Source organism: Aptenodytes patagonicus, chromosome Z (assembly GCF_965638725.1).
Source record: "Aptenodytes patagonicus chromosome Z, bAptPat1.pri.cur, whole genome shotgun sequence".
Taxonomy (NCBI): Eukaryota; Metazoa; Chordata; class Aves; order Sphenisciformes; family Spheniscidae; genus Aptenodytes; species Aptenodytes patagonicus.
Window position 1 is genome coordinate 4950233 of NC_134982.1, and position 21593 is coordinate 4971825.

At 40.5% G+C, this 21593-nt stretch overlaps 1 protein-coding gene across 6 annotated transcripts in view; it reads left to right on the forward strand.

Moving 5' to 3' along the window:
- The window catches only part of LOC143172377 (ectopic P granules protein 5 homolog), a 60209-nt gene that overhangs the window by 17943 nt on the left and 20673 nt on the right, over positions 1-21593 (forward strand). For 5 of the 6 annotated variants that reach the window (XR_012997341.1, XR_012997342.1, XM_076361752.1 and 2 more), the window contains 19 exons: positions 398-552; positions 1121-1261; positions 1477-1641; positions 2841-2963; positions 4510-4769; positions 6397-6537; positions 7263-7407; positions 8233-8430; positions 8994-9104; positions 9869-9988; positions 11628-11794; positions 11998-12225; positions 14089-14212; positions 15130-15271; positions 16353-16524; positions 17505-17667; positions 18263-18405; positions 20221-20377; positions 21366-21560. Coding sequence is in view for 4 of the 6 variants with exons in the window: in XM_076361752.1 (XP_076217867.1) it covers positions 398-552; positions 1121-1261; positions 1477-1641; positions 2841-2963; positions 4510-4769; positions 6397-6537; positions 7263-7407; positions 8233-8430; positions 8994-9104; positions 9869-9988; positions 11628-11794; positions 11998-12225; positions 14089-14212; positions 15130-15271; positions 16353-16524; positions 17505-17667; positions 18263-18405; positions 20221-20377; positions 21366-21560 (3050 nt within the window). In the remaining 2 variants the exon portion in view is untranslated. The remainder of the gene's footprint in view (positions 1-397; positions 553-1120; positions 1262-1476; positions 1642-2840; positions 2964-4509; positions 4770-6396; positions 6538-7262; positions 7408-8232; positions 8431-8993; positions 9105-9868; positions 9989-11627; positions 11795-11997; positions 12226-14088; positions 14213-15129; positions 15272-16352; positions 16525-17504; positions 17668-18262; positions 18406-20220; positions 20378-21365; positions 21561-21593) is intronic. The other variant, XM_076361754.1, reaches the window with a different exon arrangement.

The window sequence follows — 21593 nt, forward strand, 5'->3', positions numbered from 1 at the left end:
ATCTGTGGCATTAATTGCTCCAGTATATAATGGAAGCCAAAACCATGATAACATTTTTAAGAAGCAAAAAGATTGAAGGGATTCTTCCTGTGGATGATCGACATTGCATAGTTAAAATTGAATTCCAGCTGTTCTTGAAGCAGTTTTAGCTTTCATTGTGAATTACTAGCGTATTTACTGAATCATACGGACTCACTGCATATTATGGTATTTCTTGCACCTTATTTTAAAGCAGCTGATATCAGCCGCTTCTGAAGAGAGGCTACTAACCCAGTGATAATTGCTTTGTCACTGATTCCTTCTCTGGGATTGGATTGTCAATGAATGTATAAATATTGACAATGCATGTCCTATAACACTTCTTTTATCATGTTTCTTTCATGTGACTTTTTTCTAGACCCAGAGCACCTTGAAAATTTTGAAAAGTATCTCAAATCGATGAACTGCTCAGAAGAAATTTGTCTGCTCACCACATTTGCTCAGATGGCACAAACCAAACGGGCTGATGTTGATGAGGATTTTATCAAAATCATTGTTCTGGAGATATATGAGGCGAGTAATATTACTGGAGAAGGATGAATGTGCTCTTTTCCTTTCTAACAGTGGAAGGTGTGAAACATTCATGGCTTCTGTAGTTTGCTCTACCATGGAACTAAGAAAGCGCTACTTCTGAGGTTTATAATCTAGTACTGAATTAAAATATCCTGAAGTGCATGTTTTTCTGGGAGGAAGAACAGCTTTTTTGTAGACCAAGCCAGAATGGAACAAATGAACAAAAATATCTTTGTTTTGCTTTATTTTCTTGCACAGTTCTAACTTGTAGCTCTGAAATTCCTTGTCTGGTGGTTTTTTTGTTGTGGTGTGTAGTTTTTTGTTTTTTTTTTTTAATGTGCGTGGCGTTGTTTCTATGATTAGTTTTGGACTTTGTTTTTGGCACTGTGACGTAATAATTTCATTATCTTCTAGAGCCATCAGCTTCAGTTTTAATATTGGCATTTATCAACCTCGTTGTCCAGGATCGCCAAGAGCAATTTGGTTCTGTGTTTTCCAAAAGATATTTCATTGCGGTGTCAGTGAAGGTCAGCCATAACCAGTAACTTCTCTCTGCTCATCTTCTCAGGTGTCTTATGTTAGTCTTTCCACAAGAGAGACATTTTCAAAAGTTGGTCGAGAACTTTTGGGAGCAATTGCCAGCATCCATACACAGATTATTTCTGTACTGCTGGATCGTGTTAGGGAGACCATCGAGAAGGTTGGGATGGTAAGTGCTAACGTACATCACTTAAAGCGGCCACCCAGTTAAAACTAGAGGCCATACCAGACTGTGTTATAAGATACGGCTCGGTATGAATGGATCGTCTTAAAGTCCTGTCCATGTTTTTTTGATCATATCACTCTTTAAGATAGAAGGGCATAATGCTGATTATTCTTCCACACTGAGTACTGATTTAGCCTTTTTCTTTTCTGCCCTCAAAGGTTTCTCTCTATCTGTTTAAAGAACTGCCGTTGTACCTGTGGAAGCCTTCTTCATCTGAGATAGCACTGATTCGTGACTGGTTATTAAATTACAGTCTAACGACGGTGGAGAATAAACTAGCCTGCATTATCTTGGAAGGGCTAAACTGGGGATTCGGTGAGCATGTATGTATTAAAAACAGGAGGCCTGAACCTGGTCAATTTTTCAGAGCAAAAATATTACTCAACCTGGGACTATAACTGAATTTGAAAACAGTTAATTACGTGCTTTTATATGATGGCTGTACACTTGATGGCGTAGGGTGGGAACTTCCCTGTAATTTTGCAGCATTCTGCCTAAGGATTTGCTTGTGTTGCTTTCTTCTAGTGCTGCAGCTGAGATTGAGAGAGATATTTAAGCAGGAGTTTCCTCTCTCTAAACAAGAGGAAACAGCTGACAGGACAATTTTTGTGAGTCACTTGATTAAGATATCTGTGGCTGCAGAAACGGGAATCCTCCAAGAAGTGTGTATGAGACTGGTGTGACTGTAGTTTGCAGGCTGGGATCCAAATATGTTTTTCACAATGCAAGAAGACTAATGATTAAAACTAGCATTATTTAAATGATTGGAAAATATTCCGCAGAATGGGTTACTCCAGGAGCTCCATCAGCTCAGAATCCAATCGAGGGTGAATGTTTTTTTTTCAGAGAGAAACAGAAATTGGGCTGGGGGGAAAATCCTGTTGCCTGTGTTCAGCGATCCATTTTAGCATTGTAATCTGTGCGTTTGATCGTACTGAACTCTTCTCTTGGCTGTGCTGATACTTGTACATGAAGATTGCCTTACTTTTTCTCCCTGTTTTTTGGTGACATGTGAAAACAAAGGAATGGTAGGGAAAATTAACTGTGAGGTCTTCGCTGTGTAATAAGTGTCATGTCTGTCCCCTTTGATATGGGGAAAAGTAGTTCTTTAATGTGGCGATTGATAAGAGGCAGTACTATGTTTTGATACAAAAAACATGATATGGTTTTTTGGTTTTGTTTTGTTCTTAAAGGCAAGATTTCCAGTGTCTGTACTGTGCCATCTATGGATCTTTGGATTAATTGCTATAAATTCACCAAATGCACATGAGAAGTGATTATGGTCACTTTTTTCTGGAAATAATCTAGCTGTTGAGCTTTGTATTGCCCAGTGTGAGCTCATTATTCTTCAATATTGGGCTGAAATTTTTCTTATTGGCCAAGATTTTGCCTACATACTACAATACTTAATCTCTTCCTGGCTGTTCAAATTAAGATTTATTTCTCGGTAGTGCAACTGGATGATACAGTTGTAGAGACCTTTTAAATGAGGCGAAGTTTTGTGATACGATTCTGTTTCTAGCAGGATGCTCTTCATCTGGATCCAGCTGTCCATTCTGAAGTTGCATTGATGGTCCTGGAAGCGTATCAGAAATATCTCTCCCAGAAACCATATGCTGGGCTGCTTTCTGAAAGCATAAAACAGGTATTCCTTCTTCAGAATTACAGGGAATAGCTTATTGATAGTGATAGATAGGAAAAACTGCAGGCCAAGACCTTCTTCTCTTCTTTTCTTTTTAAAAGCTATGCTATCTTGATACTACTAGAACATCATAATATAGCAACTCTCAGTGTTTTTGTACCCACAGACCTATTTGAAGACACTGTTAGACTTCTGTTGAACATCTATATGAGAAATAGAAATTTTAAATTTTTCCCCCTTTTAGGTTTGCATTATTATCCAGGCTGTATTTGGATAGTTGCAAACTGTTCATGCAAAGCATCCTTTACTCATGCGGAGTTGGACAGTATTTGCTTAATGAAAGGCTACCTAACTGTTACTGGTGAACATAAGAGAAATCCTTCCTGTGTCTCCAGCTCATAATCTTACCTTATTTAAAACCTCAAGATTTTAGGAGCTTTTCGGTAGCGATCAGTGCTGTGTTACCTGAACACCCTACAAACATTTATTACATTGATTTTACAGCACGCTGGTGGCTGAGGAAGGTATGGCTCCAAGTTACAGAAGGGGAATGGAAGGATAGAAAGATCAAGGTTAAAAATCCCTTTTTTGGATATTCAATCCAAGATGCTTCTATTTATTTATTCAGAGCTTTTTAGCATTGTGTTGTGCTTTGTCTTCTCAGTATTACTTGTACAGTGCTTTCTCCTCCCCTCCTCCCCTGTGCTTTTTTCCCCAGTCTCTTCTTCCCACACTTTGAATGTTCCTTACTGTCTCGGCTCTCTTCTGACTTGCTTCTCCGCACTACTTAATCATGGTTTGTTGTCTTGTGCCAGCTAGATGAGTTCTCTTTTTAAGCCTGTTTCAGCCTTGGTTGCCACTTGTATTGGTGAATCTGTCCTGACTTGCATGAGCTCAGAGGGGATGAAATATCTGCGTTGACTCCCGGCTCTGCAGTTTACACTGGTCTGTCAGAGCGCATACAATATTTTTTCCCGAAGATTTATAATTCTGTTGATCTAGACAGGGTCTTCATGGTAATGGACACATGTACATGACACAGAGACTCTGCCTGTCCACATTACAGACTTCTTTCTAAGGAGAGGCTGCCAGGTTTTAGGCTTTTTGTTGACAGATGTTATTTTTGTATATATATTTTTTGTTTTCTTTTCACTAGCTGTTTTAACATTACTGAAGGTTGTGTGTGGGGTGGGGTGTGGTGTTTTGTTTTTTTTTTTAAGTAGTAAAAAATAAAATTTAATCTGAGACAGGTATCTAGTTTGGAAAACTTCAGCCGAACAGTATAGGTTGATAGCCTTTACCGAAAGGGATGGGTGCAGGGAGAAGGGAGGTAGAAATCAAGGCCACAGAAACAGGGATTTCAGATAAACTTAATTGATGGTGCCACGTGGTATGTCTGAAAAATAACTACTGTTGCTCTGATCTAGTGTCACGGTATTGTGATAGAAGAGGAAACTCATCCAAGCTGACCCAAGTCCTAGACTAGTGCCATACGTGCTGGAGTATGGCCGTGCTTCCTCTCATTCCTGTTCCTGCTGCTTTGTTCCAGGTCTCCTACTTAGCCAGCATTGTTCGTTACGGAGAAACACCAGAGACGTCCTTTAATCAGTGGGCATGGGGTTTGATTTTGAGGTTAAAGCTTCACAGAAATGACCGTGGCATGCAGCATGGCTGGCCTGCAGTCCCTGTGTCTAACAGTGTGCTCGACATGACGGAGTCGGTCGCGCTTCACCCCCTCCTGAAGGCTGTTAAAGCAGGCATCCCTATCGGCTGTTATCTGGCACTGGCAATGACCACGCTAGGTCACAGGTGAGTGTGCTTTTTCGTGTTTGCCTTGGATGGATGGCCCCAGTGACTGAGCAACCTACCTAATGATGACCTGAGGGCTATTAACATCTTTATGCTTGTTTAAAGAATAAAGGACTTCTGATGCAAGGGATTGAGTGGTCTTTCAGGGACTGTAGTTCCAAACAATGTGCCGTTTCCTTTATTTTCCTATTACTATATTTTTGCCTTCTGCATGTTAGAGTCAAAATAGTAATTAGAAATAATATTGAAACTGAGGGATTAGCATGATTGCTATGGACTGGAATAACTTTTAACCACATCTACTGAAAGGGTTGTTCTACAGGTAATTTTTTTTTTAGCAGGGCTGCAACAGCGCATTCAGAAAATAGCGAGGAGAAAAAAAGCACTCATGCTGGTAATGATAAACAGAGAGCTTCATAACATTGATACTGAACCTCCTAGCCCTGACTGTGTTCCAACACAGTCTTTTCCTGTGCTTTCAGCTGGTTTGTAGGTAATTAATCAGCCTCTCTCAGGTCTGTTTTCCCTGAATCTGTCATCTCTTTAATGATCTCTTACTCATATTCAAAATTGACTAACCTGTTTTCTGCATATAATGTTGCTTTACTCTTTACAGAGGAATTGTCTTGGCTTTCTTTTCCTTTCCCCAGCCATTGCTTGATGCTAAGATTATGCCATAGATACGTACGTGCTTCTTCAAAGCACTACAGTAATTTGAGACTGATAGGAAGGTATTCTGGTTTGAGAGTGGAAGTTTTTACATGACTTCGAGCATGGAATGAAAACCAGGGAACCTCTCTACTTCTGAGTGGGGCTTTTGTTTTCCCCCCAAACACTCTGTTTGTCCTTGCAAAGAACCATTTGATATCCATGTCCTATCTAATCAATAACACTGATATTTATCACATGCAAAAGTTCAAGGCCAGTTATGTAAATGAGCAGAAGAAACAAAGCGCTGTACTGTATGCTAGTGACTTAATACAATGTTTTCATGACTTCTGAGTAGACATAGGATTAACGTTTTACATCTTTTCCTAATGTGCAACCCTTCTCAGTTAGCAAAACTTGATGCAGAGCAATGTACCAAATAAGTTGCCGCTAACGAGTTTCTGGACAGTAAGAGTAGGATTCATCTCAGCTGACTGCAGCCATCTACGTACCTACTGTAAGGAAACCCTCTGAGCTCCATCTGTAGGTAGTGAAGAAAGATGTCCAGAGCATCATCCAACCTGAGGAGATGTCAAAGCTAGGTAATATGAAACTCCCTCTGTAGGTTCTTCTTTTGCCTGGAGAGGGAGGCTAGTTGGCTAGGTTAGGCAAGAACCCTGAGCTTTAAATTGATTGAAACTTGATGGGTGAAGACCCCCATCTCCAGTGATTTTTGGAAGACGGGACACAAACCCCCCAGAAGGGCAAGAAATACTTACCAAATCTGTCAGCAATTGAATGATTCCTACAGCTGAAGAAAAAACTCTGTTCAGGATTTCAAAGGTTAAGTGTAAAGATATGAACGTCTCTACATCTCTGTTCACAAAAAAAAAAAATCAGCACCCTGTCTCCCTTTCTACTGATAGTCAATGTGTTTTTCCCTATTTATTTTGGTTTTGTTTTTTTTTTTTTTTGACAGCATTGAGAAGTTCTGTGCTGAAGGGATCCCTCTTTTGGGTGTACTCGTCCAGTCTAGATATCTGAGAACAGTAGTCCATGTGCTGGATAAAATCCTACCCTTATTTTACTCTTGCCAGTATTATCTCCTGAAGAATGAACAGTAAGCATTATATGTTCCTAATACGTTTATTGATAAAGAACAATGAAAGTTAATCTTAACTGTATCAGGCTTCGTTCTGGGTTTTGCATCCAGTGAGAATGTGACGCAGATGACGGGGAAGTACGTCTGGTTTATTTGCCGAGTTACTTTTTGTCGTTGACTGTGCTTGAAGAAGTGGTTGTAGAAGTGTCTCCTACTGTCCTCACATGTACAATCGTCGCTGCTGCTGCTGTGCCACAGAAGTGGTCTTCAGACAGCTGTATTGACAAGTAGCTGTTGCGTTTAGATGAGCGAGAAAGATAAGCAGGCAATACTAACTGTGTTCTTACTGGTAGGTTGAGCAGCTGGGGGGGTACTCAAGTGCTGGACCTCCGCTGTCTGTCCTGGAAAATGAGTAATGTGGTCCCTGGGGTGCTTTTGGCTTGGACCACTTGGCAGCCTCCCAAACAATTCCCGGACCAGATTTGGGTGCTGATGTGGATCAAGAACTGTATTCAGTCCTGATGAGCTGCCTGGAATTACAGTCTGCCGTGAACTGCTCATACTGTGCCCGTGATACGGTTAAAATGGAGCAATAAAACCTGCAGCATGGTTGTGAATTGAAATCCTTGTATATGGGTGTCACCAGTGCTGTTGAGCTGGTCTTAATTTTCTAGAAGTAGCTTTTCTGTATAATATGCTGTAGGAGAAATTTTAGAATTAATTTAACTTGTTGACATCCCTAGGTTTTTATCTTACGTCCAACTGTTCCTTCATCTGGATAGTGGAGTCCCTCAAGGTGTGACCCAGCAGGTTACCCATAAAGTAACACAGCACTTGACAGGAGTGAGCTATGGAGAAAACGTTAAGCTGCTCAGTAGTATGATACAGGTAAGAAGATTATTTAAATAAAAAAAAAAAGGGGGGGGGGGAGGTTTAAAAACAGGTAGGGTTTTTTTTGACTGAGTTAGCACTTAAAGTTAGAAAGGATACTGAATCTGGCAGTTATGCAGCCACGGGGTAAGAATAGTTGGGTTTGGTTTCCTGAAATACTTCCACTTAAACTTGCCTAAATCTGGGTGTGCATGTGATGCTGGACATAACAAGAATATGTGCCTTCCAGACTTCTTGAAAAATGCATTTTCTAATAGCAGGTCAAAACTGCCTAAGAAGGGAATGTCATACGCAGCACTACTTTCTCACCTGTGTTAGTTGAGGGATGCAGCAGATATATTGATGTTTGAAAGCTTTGCTTTTGACCATTGATTTATGGCTACGCTATGAAAAAATGTTCCTGTGTTAGGAAACTAGTATTTTTTTCTGAGTGCAGAGAGGTCAAGAACCAAGGCCCACTAACATCGGAGAGGGGTAAGGACTAAAGGGAAACATGCCTACTCTGGGAAGTCCTTTTGCAGGAACAGCAGGCTACGCTTCAGAAATAGGTGCCATTGATGCCTGCCGGTCCCAGGGGTCCCGCTTATGGCTTTTGCATCTGCTTTTGCTTACTGCGCAAGATGCTCAGCTCTCCAGGCTGCAGAATCTCTTTTGGAGGTTGGAGGTGACAAAGCTGTTTTTACATAGGCGTAGAGAGCATCATCGTAAATTATTTTAAGGATAGGCCCACAGCCTTATGCAAGTTGAACAGTTCATCAAAAAATTCTTACCCTTTAATTGAAGCTGCAATCTCTTGAATAATTTTACCCTTTAATTTGGCAGACTCACATTTTTCTAAGTGACCAGCCACATGGAGTGGGGCCGGCTGCAGTACTGGAGTTCTGGGTTCAGGTCCTCACCAGCCAGCAGCTGTGGCACAGGGACCGGGCAACGCTCTTCTTGCTGGATGACTTATGTAGAGCTGCTTTTCAGTACAGTCAAGAGGACTGTGTACAAAAGCTGCTTTACCAACAACACAGGGTAAATGGGTGCGGTATCATGGTGTGGCTATCGCGTAAATGGTCAGTTCATGTGTTGCTCGTTCTAATTTTGATGTGAATGTATTTTCCTGAAATGTAACAAGAACAGTTGTGATTGAGTGGTAATGGGGTTATGTTATCTTATTTGTTTCTGAGTCGATCGATGAGTGAAATATCTGATATTTGAGTTATAACAATAAGAATTAAAACCTGTTTGGAACACAGGTTTCATTCATGTGAGTTCTATCATAGTGTATTAGTTTGGGGTCTTTGCATTTCAAATGCTCTACGGTGTATTTAGAACAAAAATAGAGTATTTAGAACAAAAATAGAGCTTCCTCTCCTGAAAAACAGACATCGTCAGTGTAACAGAATCTTTTCACTGAAAAAGAAATAAAGTACAAGCAGGCATTTCAGTAGTGGCTGGCTGAGCTAATGTTGGGAAGTAGCTACGTGAGGCAGAAGGGAACCTGGATGAAGGCAGAGTGACATACCCGTAGCTTGTAAATCATCGGTTAGGCTGCTTACAAAAAAAAACCCCAAATGTTTTCTGTTTCCGTGCAGAATGCTTTGGGCTATCATTGTGACAAAGGTCTGCTGTCTTCGCTTGTTAGCTGGATTGTGGCAGGCAATGTGACACCTTCCTTTGTTGAGGGCAATGCCAATTCCTCTCAGGTAAGTGGTATGATGGTGTTGTATGAACAACCCTGGGATAAGTAATATACAGGTGTTTAGGTTTTTTCTGCTCTTGCAGGTTTTGGCAGATTTTTCTCTTGTCCCCTCTTTCTTCCTGTCCCTGTGTTTGTGAGTTTTCTTGGGATAAAATCCTGATTTAGGCTAAGAGAATGCTGTGGGTTTATTACACTAAAGGGAACATGGACATTTTGCACAGAGCAACTTTGTCTGATCTGTGTCCAAGAATTTATATAATGCGATTTATTAGTTAAGATTTCTTTTAATCTTCAATTGTTCTTGATATATTTAATGAGAGAAAATACGTAAAGCCTGACTCTTCTATTAGATCAGTCTTTTTCTGATAAATATTTTGAAGACTAGTTGCTTGCTCTGCTTAAGCAAGTTCCTCATTTGAGCAAAAATTGAAAAAACCTGCAGTACCCCAACTGGAGATGTGTAGTGCAGGTGGGAGAGAGGAGACCTTGTTTGAGCAGGTTGTTGCCTCCAGAACTCTCTGGATGATTCTGTCAGTTCTCCCTCGTTTCCCCCTTCTTTCCCAAGATTGTACAGAATACAAAGGGGATATTTGAATGTAGACAAGGAGGAAACTGGTTTTCAGTTTTCTTGTTGAGATACGATACTGCTTTTGTGAATTTGTAATGAGAATCTGGCAAAGACATATTCCTCTTAAGAAAACAGTAAGCTTCCCCATCCTGCCCCTGCCATTTTGTTATCAACGTTTCTGTTATTACTGTGTTGTGCAGGTCTGGTTTTCATGGATGGTGTTAAATATGGAGTCAATATTTGAAGAAGATTCACAGCTTCGCAGAGTTGTGGAGGGGGAGTTGGTTATTAATGCTTTAACTCCTGATCAAGCTTTGAAGGTGAGAGAACCGCTCATCTGCTTTTATGGGAGAGAACTACTGGAGAAAAGTGTTCTCTTGTATTGTTTAGTTTTTCTCATGTGCTTTTTCTTAGCAAGATAAAAGCATAACTAATGCTTTATATGATTGGCTTTCCAGGAGAAAATATACCTCAGGGAAATTTTTCCTTTATATTTTGAGTTGAATGTTTAAAAACTACCATGCAAATACCTGTTTTTTAATATACCATTATTTATGGAAAACTTCAGTCGCTAATTCATGCTCTTGCATGATTTTCTGGGTCATCTGAATGCCTCACGATCTTCAGTGGATTTATTCTATACCACTGAGATGGGGAGTGCAAATGCTCTTATTTTACAGGTGGGAAAATGTGTCTATATTTCAAAGAGCATTTCTCAGATAGTCTGAATTTTGGGCTTTACTTTTCTCTATATTTGCTGAATTTATTTTCCAAGTCTTTCAGAACTGTTTAGGTCTCTGCCTTAACAAGACACTTAGTTGGGTGTGCTTTAAGCCATGTTGCAGCATTTTCCAGGTTCTTTGCCCAAATTCATTTAGAAATTCTGGAATGAAGCAAGTGGAAACCAAAGCTGTCCAGTCCCGAAGTGTAACTTTTGGCCCATCCTTCATCTCAGCTGTTTCAGTGTGTTTTAATGAAGAAGGTAGTCTAGAAGTTCTATGAAAACAGGTTTGCTTGGGCTATGTCCAGACTGGTACATGGCTTGCATCCTTGGAGACTAGTCTGGAGAACATTTGTCCCTTGGCTTGCATGTCTTGATTTACCTGGAAAACAGTGAGATAGTATGTGGGGAGTGTGTGGAAAAGGGTGCTGAGGGTTCCCGAGGTCTAGTGTGGGTGATGAGGTAGTGCCAGGGTCTGCGCTGAGACCTGGGAACTCAGAAAAGCCTCCCGTTCCCCTGCTTCAGGCACAGTCCATGTGAGCTTGACGTATGACTTTTTAATGATTTAGTGGGTCCGTGGAGTAGCGTTCTGTGTTGCTAATACGGAGTGCTGCTGCTCATACGTTGCATTGCCTTTGTTCTGCTTTTGCAAAAAGAAAAATAATTTTTTTTTCCCCTTCTGCATTCTTTCCTCACATTAGTTTTACTTTATGTTTTAGATTTTCAATAGGGCTGTATGGAATGTAGTCTGGAAAAAGTGAAAAGTGGTAGCAGGCTGTAGGATTCCGTGTCCTCACGTGGCTTAAGACTGTTATTTTTACTGGTTGGAATGTGCTGCGTGCTTCGCTGCTGCTGCTTTGTTCTGTAACAACACCGGTCTTATGGAAGCCTAAAATGGGAACATCTACCTCTGTGAGGAAGAACAGTAATTAAGTGTAATTAACATCAATGGCCCGTATGTTGGCCTTGCATCGCAGTAGCCCTTCCATTCATGCTATTTTCTTTTTTTTTTTTTGTAAGCATCAGAGATGTAGCACTGCTCTTTAACAGCTGTCCACCACAACTGTGAGCTGGACAGTTCTTGCACGAAGACCTGTAACAGATGTGTGAATGTTTCCCAAGTTTTCTCCTCCATAATTGCTGAGTTTTCACGCTGGGTTAATCTGTTGGGTTAAGCTGTGACAGCCTGTTACAGGGAACCGCAGCAGAACACTTGTCTGAAAATGTTCTTTTTGCAGAAAGCACAGACCCACCTGAAGCTGCCCATCGTACCTTCCCTTCAGAGGCTCATGATTTACCGCTGGGCTCACCAGGCCCTTGCTACCCCTGCTGATCACCCTCTCATGCCACTAATCTGGCAGAAATTCTTCCTCCTTTACCTTCACCGACCAGGACCACAATATGGGTGAGTCTCATCATTAAGAGCTGTAGCAGAATAGCAAGCATTAGTAAGTTTGCACTGCGAGTGAGATTAACAAGTGCCTCACACTAAGACTGTATCCGAAAGCAGTGGGTACCAGCAACTTCTCTAAAGAGTCAATTTATTTGCAGAGATGCTGATTTGACACTTGCAACAAGACTTTGTTGTACTTTTTTGTTCGTTTTTAGATTACCTGTAGATGGCTGTATTGGAAGACGTTTTTTCCAGAGTGCAGCTCATATTAACTTACTAAATGAAATGAAGCAGCGCTTAATAGAGGTAGCAGACTTCCACCATGCTGCCAGTAAAGCACTAAGAGCGGAGAGTCCCGCAGAGGGCAGCGACAGATCACCAGAGAAAGCGAGCTGCTCGTCAGATTACCTGACTTCACCAGAACTGCATAAGGAACTTGTCAGGTAAAAAAAAGCCTGCCCAGTTCAATCTTATTCGATGCAACTGCTAGAGCACAGTCTTAGCTGTGGGAGACGTGAAGGGATGTGACCCTTGGCTGACCTAGATGTACTGCAGGCACTTGTTATATATGGTGAAATCTTTTCCTCTGTTGATACAACTTGTTTTGTTTGAGGGGGAGCTGTTTTATTTTTAGTAGTAAAGTCATTGTCGATAGAGTTGTCCTTAGGGGAGAGCTTTGCTTTTTAATTAATGGCATCCCCACACTGGTAAAATATTTGTTGTTTAGACATATCTGCTACTGGTATGTATATCACTAGCTATAAACGTGAAGTGCTACTTTGTGTGTATACATCTGTTTGTCACAGACTAGGGCCCAAACTTAAGTCTGAATAAGATTACTTCTTAAGGAGATTTACTGGATATTTCAACATGTGATTTAATTAGCGCAGTTTACCCACTTATCATGCTAAAGTTGAGCTGTGACAAGTGTGTTCTGTGCCAGCTGGAAAGCGATATGTCTCCTTAACCAAAACGTTAGCACAAGACTGTCTCCTTGTGTTGGAGTAGGCTAAGGAGATGTGCATGGTCACTCACCGCAACTCAGCTGATGAATGCTCATTTTTGGAAGGACTGGTAACTTCTAAGAGCCACGTGTCTCATGCACACTGAAACTGTGGCTACGCTGTTCAGAAGTCCATGGTTCTGTTCCACAGAGACTTTTGGTTTGAGAAGTCTACCTTAAGAAATATTTGCAGTATTACAGTATCTGGATTTTCGTAGAAACTGTAGTTGAAAGGATTATTTGAGGAGAGTCCCTCATTCAGGGGGTTTCGGCATACAGGATCTGAGCTTCTTCTAAGTTCTTCCTCCCCTGCCCCCAGCAATCAGTAGGTACTGTACAAACAAACAAGGGAGATCATAAATCCTCCTCGGTCATATGTGAAAAATAATCCGGAGATGCTCACGGGGTGGAACTTGATTAATATTTTGTCAGTCTTTCATTTCAAAGGAGTTCCCCGCTCCAACATAAAACCAGACTGCTCTCCAGCCAAGTAAATCTTATGTTCAGGAAGTTTAATGACCACCTAGACAGGAGGGAAAATATTGCTAGAGTTCATAAGGGCTGGCTCCTAGAACTAGACTAATTCCATTTTTTCACCAATGACACTGATACAGAAAACAGGAGTTTGCTAGTGATATTTAATACCACAGAGCAAAGATTTAATAGTATTCTAGTTCTCCCTTGCATTTAATCAGGAAAGCTTGGATGATATGATTATAAAAAGGGTACCCCTCAGTAAAGTAATGTCAGTTGAAGAAAGAAATGTGTTTGTGTTAAAGTACAGTGTTAGCAGAGGAGGAAATGGGAATAAACTAGCCATGAATTTGAGTCTGACAAGAAATTAAAAAACATAACTCCAGGTGTAAGCTTTTAGAGCAGCCACTCTAGAGAAGTCATGGGGTGAGAAGCCAAACTTGCTCAGATGTACTCTTTTTATTCTTCGTTGGTCTTTTGAATGGGGTTGTCAATGTGATTCCCTGACATAAGAGACGCTTCCGCTCCTGGGTCATGTTTGCTAATTTGCATAAATGTTTTCCTTTTCAAAATTTGTTCTGTTACTCTTGGTTATTGCCCTTCATATTTTTCTAAATTGCTTCGTTCCACTGCTGGTCTTTGAACCGGCACTTCAGTACACTAGTCACAAAGCATCTGAAACATCTATGTTTTGAGCCGTGTCACCTTGTAGCATGATTTGTTGCCTTAACTCTAAACCCCAGAATGAGACTGCTGTGTAATATGTGCTGTGCATACAATTAAAGCTCACGTTGATTTATTTTTTTCCTTTTTTTGTTTTTCTTCTCAGGCTTTGTAATGTTTTTGTTTTATGGTTGGAAGAAGAGAGTTTCCAGAAAGGAGACACATACATTCCTTCTTTACCGAAGCAATATGATGCACATAGACTTGCTAAAGTCATGCAGAATCAACAGGTGAAGTGCCAATGACAATGGCGGTCTGGGATCCAAAATTAACTTCACTTTTTAAAGTGGGTCCTCTAAAGTAGTGAGAGTCCCTGGTCTTTAATACACGTACAGCGTGTATGGTAGCTGTACAGCTCTAACTTTTTTCCTGAAAATCCCATGCTATCCCAAACTGTCTTCCTTTATATTTGAGCGAGGACTCGTGAGTAGATTTCTTGCATATCTTAATGAGAACACAGTCCTTATTCGGTACTGTTCTGTAATTCTTTTTATGTTCGAAGATAATTTTAGAGAATTATTGAAGTTGGAACTTTAAATGACAAAAGACTGGAAGCCGAAATCTGCTCATGTTGGTAGTCTGTAGTATGTCGGGTTGAAATATAAGTTAGCGAGTGGGATGTGTATATTATTCTGTCCAGTAAGCCTAAAGAGTTCGTATAATTAAAAAACCTGTGAGAAGAGAGATTTTGGAAGGGCATTTCCTTGTGCCTGCTTTGTTTTTATTCCTTCAGTGTATGTGACTACTGGAAATGCAGCCTGCTTTAGCCTAATTAGTTAATCATACCATGATGTTTGTTTTTAGACTATCTTGGTTTCCTCTGTGTTCCTCTTTTAGGAACAGTTTTAGTAATCTATACCCTTTCTTATTTGTTAGAAATTTATACCGTGTGTGCTTTTCAGATTTTATCTTTAAGTGTCTTGAATGCTTTTCAGTGGCTTATCTGTATATGTGATAAAAATTCTGCAGCTTTTTTCTTCAGTATAGATTTCCCCCCCCCCCCCCCCCGAGTAGTAATTTTCCTAGGACTTAAAACTGCGGGGTCCAGTTTTATGTACTTATTTTAGTGCCCCAGCTACTGGGATGGATGCACGGTGTATGGTACTGACAAAAATGGGAATGATAATTTAATTCTTTTGTGCTTTAGGATTTGTGGATGGAGTATGTTAATGTTGAACTCATACACCATGAGTTTCAGGAAGCTCTAAACCTTTGGCTGCCCGTTCAGCTTGAATCACATACAACCTGTGTTTCTGCAGGGCAAACAGATTTCACCAACCCTTTATCAGGTAAGAGATCATAATATTGTTAATGAAACTGGGCCAGAAAGAATTATTGGTATGTTGAAGCCCTGGTTTCTTTAGGAACATAATGAAGTCTGTGAATAAAGATGTTAATACAGTTTTTTTTTTTCTGTGGGTGCAGTATTTTGCATGAAGTTTTCATAGTGTTCTCGATAAGATGCCTGTGTGAGAGGCTAACAGTGATGTTTTTGATATAAAGTTTGCCGCACCACAGAACAGCAGGTCATATTATGCCTAGAGCTTCATGGGTGAGCTTCCCAAAGATTCTTCCACGCAGAGCATACTCCAGACAGGCTGAATTTTCCCAAAGTTTAGATAGAGACAGCTGCAAGCAAAGGCAAAAACCACTGTAACTGAAAACAGAAAGATTGTCTCTCTCTTCTGTTGTTGTTGTTGTTCCCAATGCCTTTCCTTGCCATTTCCCTGGAATTTTGGCATAGTGAGAGGGTTGCTCTAGCACAGAAGGGGATGATAGTCATGGTAGTTATAGTAAGGATATGATGAGATTGGATTTTTTGGGGGCTGATTAAGAAAAGGTAGGGAGGGAATAGAAGGAAACTGGAATAGTTTCATAGCTGAGTTGGCACTGTTTGGGCAAAGGAGCTGAATGGGAATCGGCAGGCAGAGAGAGCTGACCTGGAGAGAGGCTGCGCCTTGGGGAGGAATTGGAGCTGACAAGACTAGAGATGAGGATGAGTTGTAGGGAAAGGAAGATGAATTTGGCTTAGCAGACTGGGTCTGGGAGCCTCTGTCAGATGAGGGGAATAAATGGGGTGATAAGAGGAAATTGGAAGGGTAGAACGTAGGAGTGGCTGGGGGAAACAAGGAAAGCAATGGGGCCTTGGATTTTAATGTTTGTGTGATGGAGCTGGTCATGAAAATTAGCTGTGTGAAATAAACTTTGTCAACAAAAATAGGAAGATTAGTTAGGTGACTTTTTAAAAAGGGAGGAATCCTGAGAAATATGTCTGCTGCTAAAAATGTTTCATGCAAAAAAGTAATGTTTTTGTTCAGTTTCTCCTAGACTTTTCTTACTGGCAAAACTTGCTTCTGCTTTCTTTTCTAGCCAAAGAGAGGATAATGAATAATTTGAAGAAGTTTGATATTCCCAAGCCCCTTCTTCCGCTCCAGATGATGAAAGCTCCCGTGCCAGTTATTTCCTCTGCCAGTCTCGTAAGTCAGAAAGAAGCAATTCAGCTCATGCGCACGGACCTTAACGTCTTGCAGCGACATGCCAAGTAAGACATAGCTGTTTTCCTTCTGCCTCACTAGCGTGTCTAGCAGTGTCTTCAGGTGCCCTTTACAGCAGCCTCATCTGTGGTGTTGGCACAAGACTGTCAGTACTTCTGCTTCTTGTCTCAGGTTGTTTTTGGGTTGTTTTTTTTCTTCCCCTTGGCTCTCATGTTACTATTCCACTCCTTTAACTAAGATAAGACTACACAAGTCTTATCTAATGACTGAGATTACATCAGCTGACACCTAACTTCTGCAGTTTCTGTTCTCGTTTGGCATACTCCTAAAAATAAAGCCTCCCTTTAGCCTAGATCTGTTGACAATAAGTTAGTTAACCCTTTTGCACTAACATAGTAGCTGTAGTGTGAAGCACTGGAACCCCCAAGAGAGAAATCTGATATCTGGGACTATTAGCTTTGTGTGTGAAAGAGAAAAGACTTTCTGTTTTTAATATTCCTACTAAGAGAATTCAGCTGAAGTATTTTCAAACACAGCGGACGAATCTGTAGCTGTTCTTGCCCAATGTAGTCATTTAATATCAATATTATTATTTAAAAACAAACAAACCCCCAAAACTCGCTAAGCCCAAGAGAGGATGTGTCTAGACAATTCCAGCAGCAATTTTAGGTGGCCTTTTTTTTTTTGTTGACTGAATCATCCCACAGTCCAGCTTTGTCTGGTGGAAAATTGCATTTCCTCAGAGGGTGATCTATTTAATTTCCTTCCAGGTTGTCATATAGAACAATTAAAAAGAACTCATGCAGACTTGAGTAGTCTTGTTCTTATGAACCTATTTCTTTATTACTTTGAAGTGCTGTTTGAAGTTTTAATTCAATTTCATTTAATAACCTTTTATGTTTTCTAGGAAAGTGTCAGGAATCTTTGTACAGTATATTAAATTGAAGTCTCATCTCATGCTTATAAATTCTTAGCATTACTGTTTTCAGTAAAGATTTTGGTAACTTTATTAATAAATGCTTTTCAGAACTGCAGCTCTCTGGGAATCTCAGCATGTTGCTCTCAATAGTGAAATATTGGACACAGTACCTAAGCTCTACGTCAATCGGGAAGAGCAGATCACCCTCCATTTGGAGTGCCGGGGAACTTCAAATAAAGGCTGCCAGGGAGCAGCTCTTCTAACAATCCAGGTTAGAGACACGGCATCACTTCTGTTTTGGGGCTGTTGGACATGGATAATGAAAGTGAAATGACTGAATGGTTACAAGAATGGTAGCAGTTAACCAAATAAATCCATACACACATAACAGTTACCTGAAATACCTAATATGTAATGCTCAAAAGGAGATGCAGATCAACAGCTGAAGAATAAGTTGTTGCCTAAAATTTGTTTTGCTCATAGTGTCCATTCTAAACTGCTTCCCAATGTGTGAATGTGGGAATATGCTCACATAGGAATAGAAGCATGAAAATGTTTATAGAAGTATTCCCGTGTTGCTTGGTCTATGAATTTCTTGATCCCCTCTAAGTTTCAGTCCCTGTGGATTAAAAGTCTTACATAAAAGGCATGAATTATGTTAGTGTGTGATAATTAAATAGGAACATGACCGAGGATGTGTGCTTGGGCACGATGTACTAAATCTGATCAAAACTCTCAGGGGAAAACCATCTATATTCAGAGTTCTTTTACTGGGCTCTGCTTCATTTTTACAAATAGGTGCAACATCAAAGAATTTTAGCAAAAGATATTATTCTGAAATGAATATGTGTCTTTTTGTCATTTAGTTTGAAGGGAAACATAAAAATGAAGCAGTGAGCCAGCAGCTTCATGCTTTGCGTAAAGAAGTGAGACAACTGCAGGCAGAAGCTACGAAGCCACCTTCTCTGGGTGTTGTGGAAGCAGCAGTACATGTGGAAAATTTTATAACGTAGGTTGTTCAGACACTGTTTTAGGTAGTGATGTTTTATATTTCTTTTTCTGTATATGAGAGTTAAAATGTGGAATCTGTTTGTGTGTTTTTCGTAATGCTTATCAGCTTGGGTCAACGACAGAGCTGGAATCCTGAGACCTGTATGTTTGTGACACAGACCTCTAAAGGAATTACTCTGTGTATTAACAGAAGAGCTAACTGCTGGTCGTTCAGCCTCCACAGGGCACACAGTATTGTTTTCTACTTCAATTTATTGTATTCTGCATTAGAATAGCTCTTCTAACCCTGCAAAAGCAGCTTGAGTGATGACAGGGATGCTATGTTAAACTTCAGGAAATGGCAAACTTGTACCACAGCTGTCTCAGCCATAGGCTAAACTGTGTGGTTTTAATATCTCTCTCTGTAGGTTTTTCCCTGTTATAGTGCAGGACATAATTCTTTAATAGAGAGTTATAATTTGAAGTAGCTTTTCACAACAAACAAAATCATGCATTGGAAGAGGACTATATAATATCACTTTTTTGGGGGGGGTGAATAAATGAATTAGTCCAAGGCCGCCTTCCTCTTGAAGGCCTTTTAGCGTTCATCCCAGAGGTCCAGTTTTGTAACACCATTCTTCTCGAACTCCTAGATTTCTGCTGGGATTCTTTTAGTGTAGTTGGTTTCCTCCAGATTGTACTCACTGTACAAGTAAGAATATTTGGTTACTATTGCTACACATTTGTTCTTGATCATTAATCTGAAAAATTCTGTGGATGAGCTAGTTCTTGGGATTTACATTTGTGGAATTGCATGTTCTTCAGATGTTTTAATTCATATGCAGTGAAGATGGGGGTTTGAGCTTAATAAAACATTTACTTGGCAATACACAAGAAAAGATTGATTCTGTTTTAATTACTTTATTGATGAGCCTGTTAAGTAAAATGAGGTCAATTTTCCTGCAGTACAAATGTAGTTGAGATGGCCTAAGAACATGACGAACACATGATTTGAGGGAGAAATAATCTGTTTCAACTATGCTGTGAAAAATCTTTTGATGATCATTTTCTGACTCTGATTACGGAGATTTTCTAAGGTTTGGAGGTACCCATTTCAGGCAGCAAAATTACTTGAGCTAAACCTGGGACTGGAAGAAATGTTTCACACTGAGGGTGGTGAAGCACTGGCCCAGGTTGCCCAGAGAGGGGGTGGATGCCCCATCCCTGGAAACATTCCAGGTCAGGCTGGACGGGGCTCTGAGCGACCTGATCTAGTTGAAGATGACGGCAGGGGGGTTGGACTAGATGACCTTCAGAGGTCCCTTCCAACCCAAACCATTCCGTGATTCTATGATATGAGAAGGCTTAGGGGGTTCTCATCAATGTATAGAAACACTGGAAGGGAGGGTGCAAAGAAGATGGAGCCAGGCTCTTTTCAGGGGTGCCCAGGGACAGGACAAGAGGCAGTGGGCACAAACTGAGACACAGGAGGTTCCCTCTGAACGTCAGGAAACACATTTTTACTGTGAAGTGAACACAGGCTGCCCAGAGAGGTTGTGGGGCCTCCATCAGACACTCAAAAGCTGTCTGGAAACAGTCCTGGGCAACTAGCTGTAGGTGGCCCTGCTTGAGCAGGGGGGTTGGTCCAGATGTCCTCCAGAGGTCCCTCCCAACCTCAACTACGCTGTGATTCTGTGAACCCATGCCTGATTATCGTGTAAGCCAGAAATACCCATCTCAAGTCTATATATTGGCAAGAAACCTTTCTTTATTGTCACAGATTATTTTCCATATGTAAATTTAATCTGCCCTTTTTTTTGTTTTTGTTTTCCAGGGCCTTAATAAATATCTACAAGGTGCAGCCTATGCCTTCAATTAAGAAAGTCGGAATTAGTTTGTTTTTTACGTTAGTGGAATATGTGTGTGATGAAACTCAACGCAATCCTCCCACAAGGCAGTTCTTTACGTCCTGCATTGAGATTCTAGGCCAAGTGAGTTTATTCTCTGACTTTTGGATGCCTAATGCGTATTCCAAGTGCCTGCTGATATTGGGGGTCTAAAACATTCAGAAGCCTGAAAATTAACTTCTAAGCTTTTATCCCATTTTCCTTTCAACTAATTGTATAATATACACAGTCTTTAGGAGAGTTTAAGCTTGCATATAAGCAAAATAAAAACTGTTGCTCTGACATGCCTGCTTAGTGCTAATAAACGCTCACTGTGTGAGTTAAATGCTAAGGTAGGCTGGATTTTTGGGCAGGTAACTAAAGTTTGGGTACTTCCAGTGCGTAAAAGAGTGTTTTGGCATATACTTTGCTGTTACCGATCACTTTCTAGCTGATGTATATCTTGTCAACCTCTGTATTTAGACACCTCTCTTCTACAGCCTTGCAGTATTCTTTGTGTAGATAGTTAGCCAGAAGTTTGCTGGTACAGCACATAAGTGCTTGTTGTTGGTGGTAACGTTTGCTGTGGGGAACACATTACATGGGTGCTCTGAGGAAAAACCATTAGCCTCTTTGGCTTTGGGTCCAGGCATTTATTTTCATCTCTTAGATACAGTTTGTTTCCATGTGCAGCTGTCCTTAAGCACCTCTAACAGCTGAAATGCTGAAAAGCTCTTCATAGCCGTAGTTCTGTTTAAATTTTTCCTAATATCAGGCAGGGCTGCTGAAATCTGGATTCATTTTCTTTCGCTACCCCATCAGAAAAATTGTATTTCTAGGTATTTTTAGACAACATGTGTGGTCACAAGTGCTGTTCTTAAGTGTGCTAAGGAAACATGTTTATTTTACGTTATATCTTGTGGAACAGGAGTATTTAGTTGATGTTGATCTCATACAGTCTGTCATTTTTGAGAAAACTTTCCTTTTTATAAAAGGACCAAAATTGTGCTTGTCTCGACAAAAAGCTCTAAGAAGTGTGTTTCCCAATAGATTCATACTGGGTCGTTTTTCTCACCATTCCCAATTTCCTCAGGTGTTCATCAGTGGGACCAAGTCAGAGTGCAAACATCTCCTCCAGACGATCCTGCAGAATCGAAGGCTCTGTACGCTCCTTTCTCCTTATTTCACTCCTGTTGCCTCTCACAATGAATTTGTGACTTTATATGAAAAAGTTGTGGCCTTTCTGAGTGAGGATAACAGTGATGTTGTCTTCATGCTGCTGACAAAGGTAAAGTACTCTTGAATACTGCGTCTGGTTTGT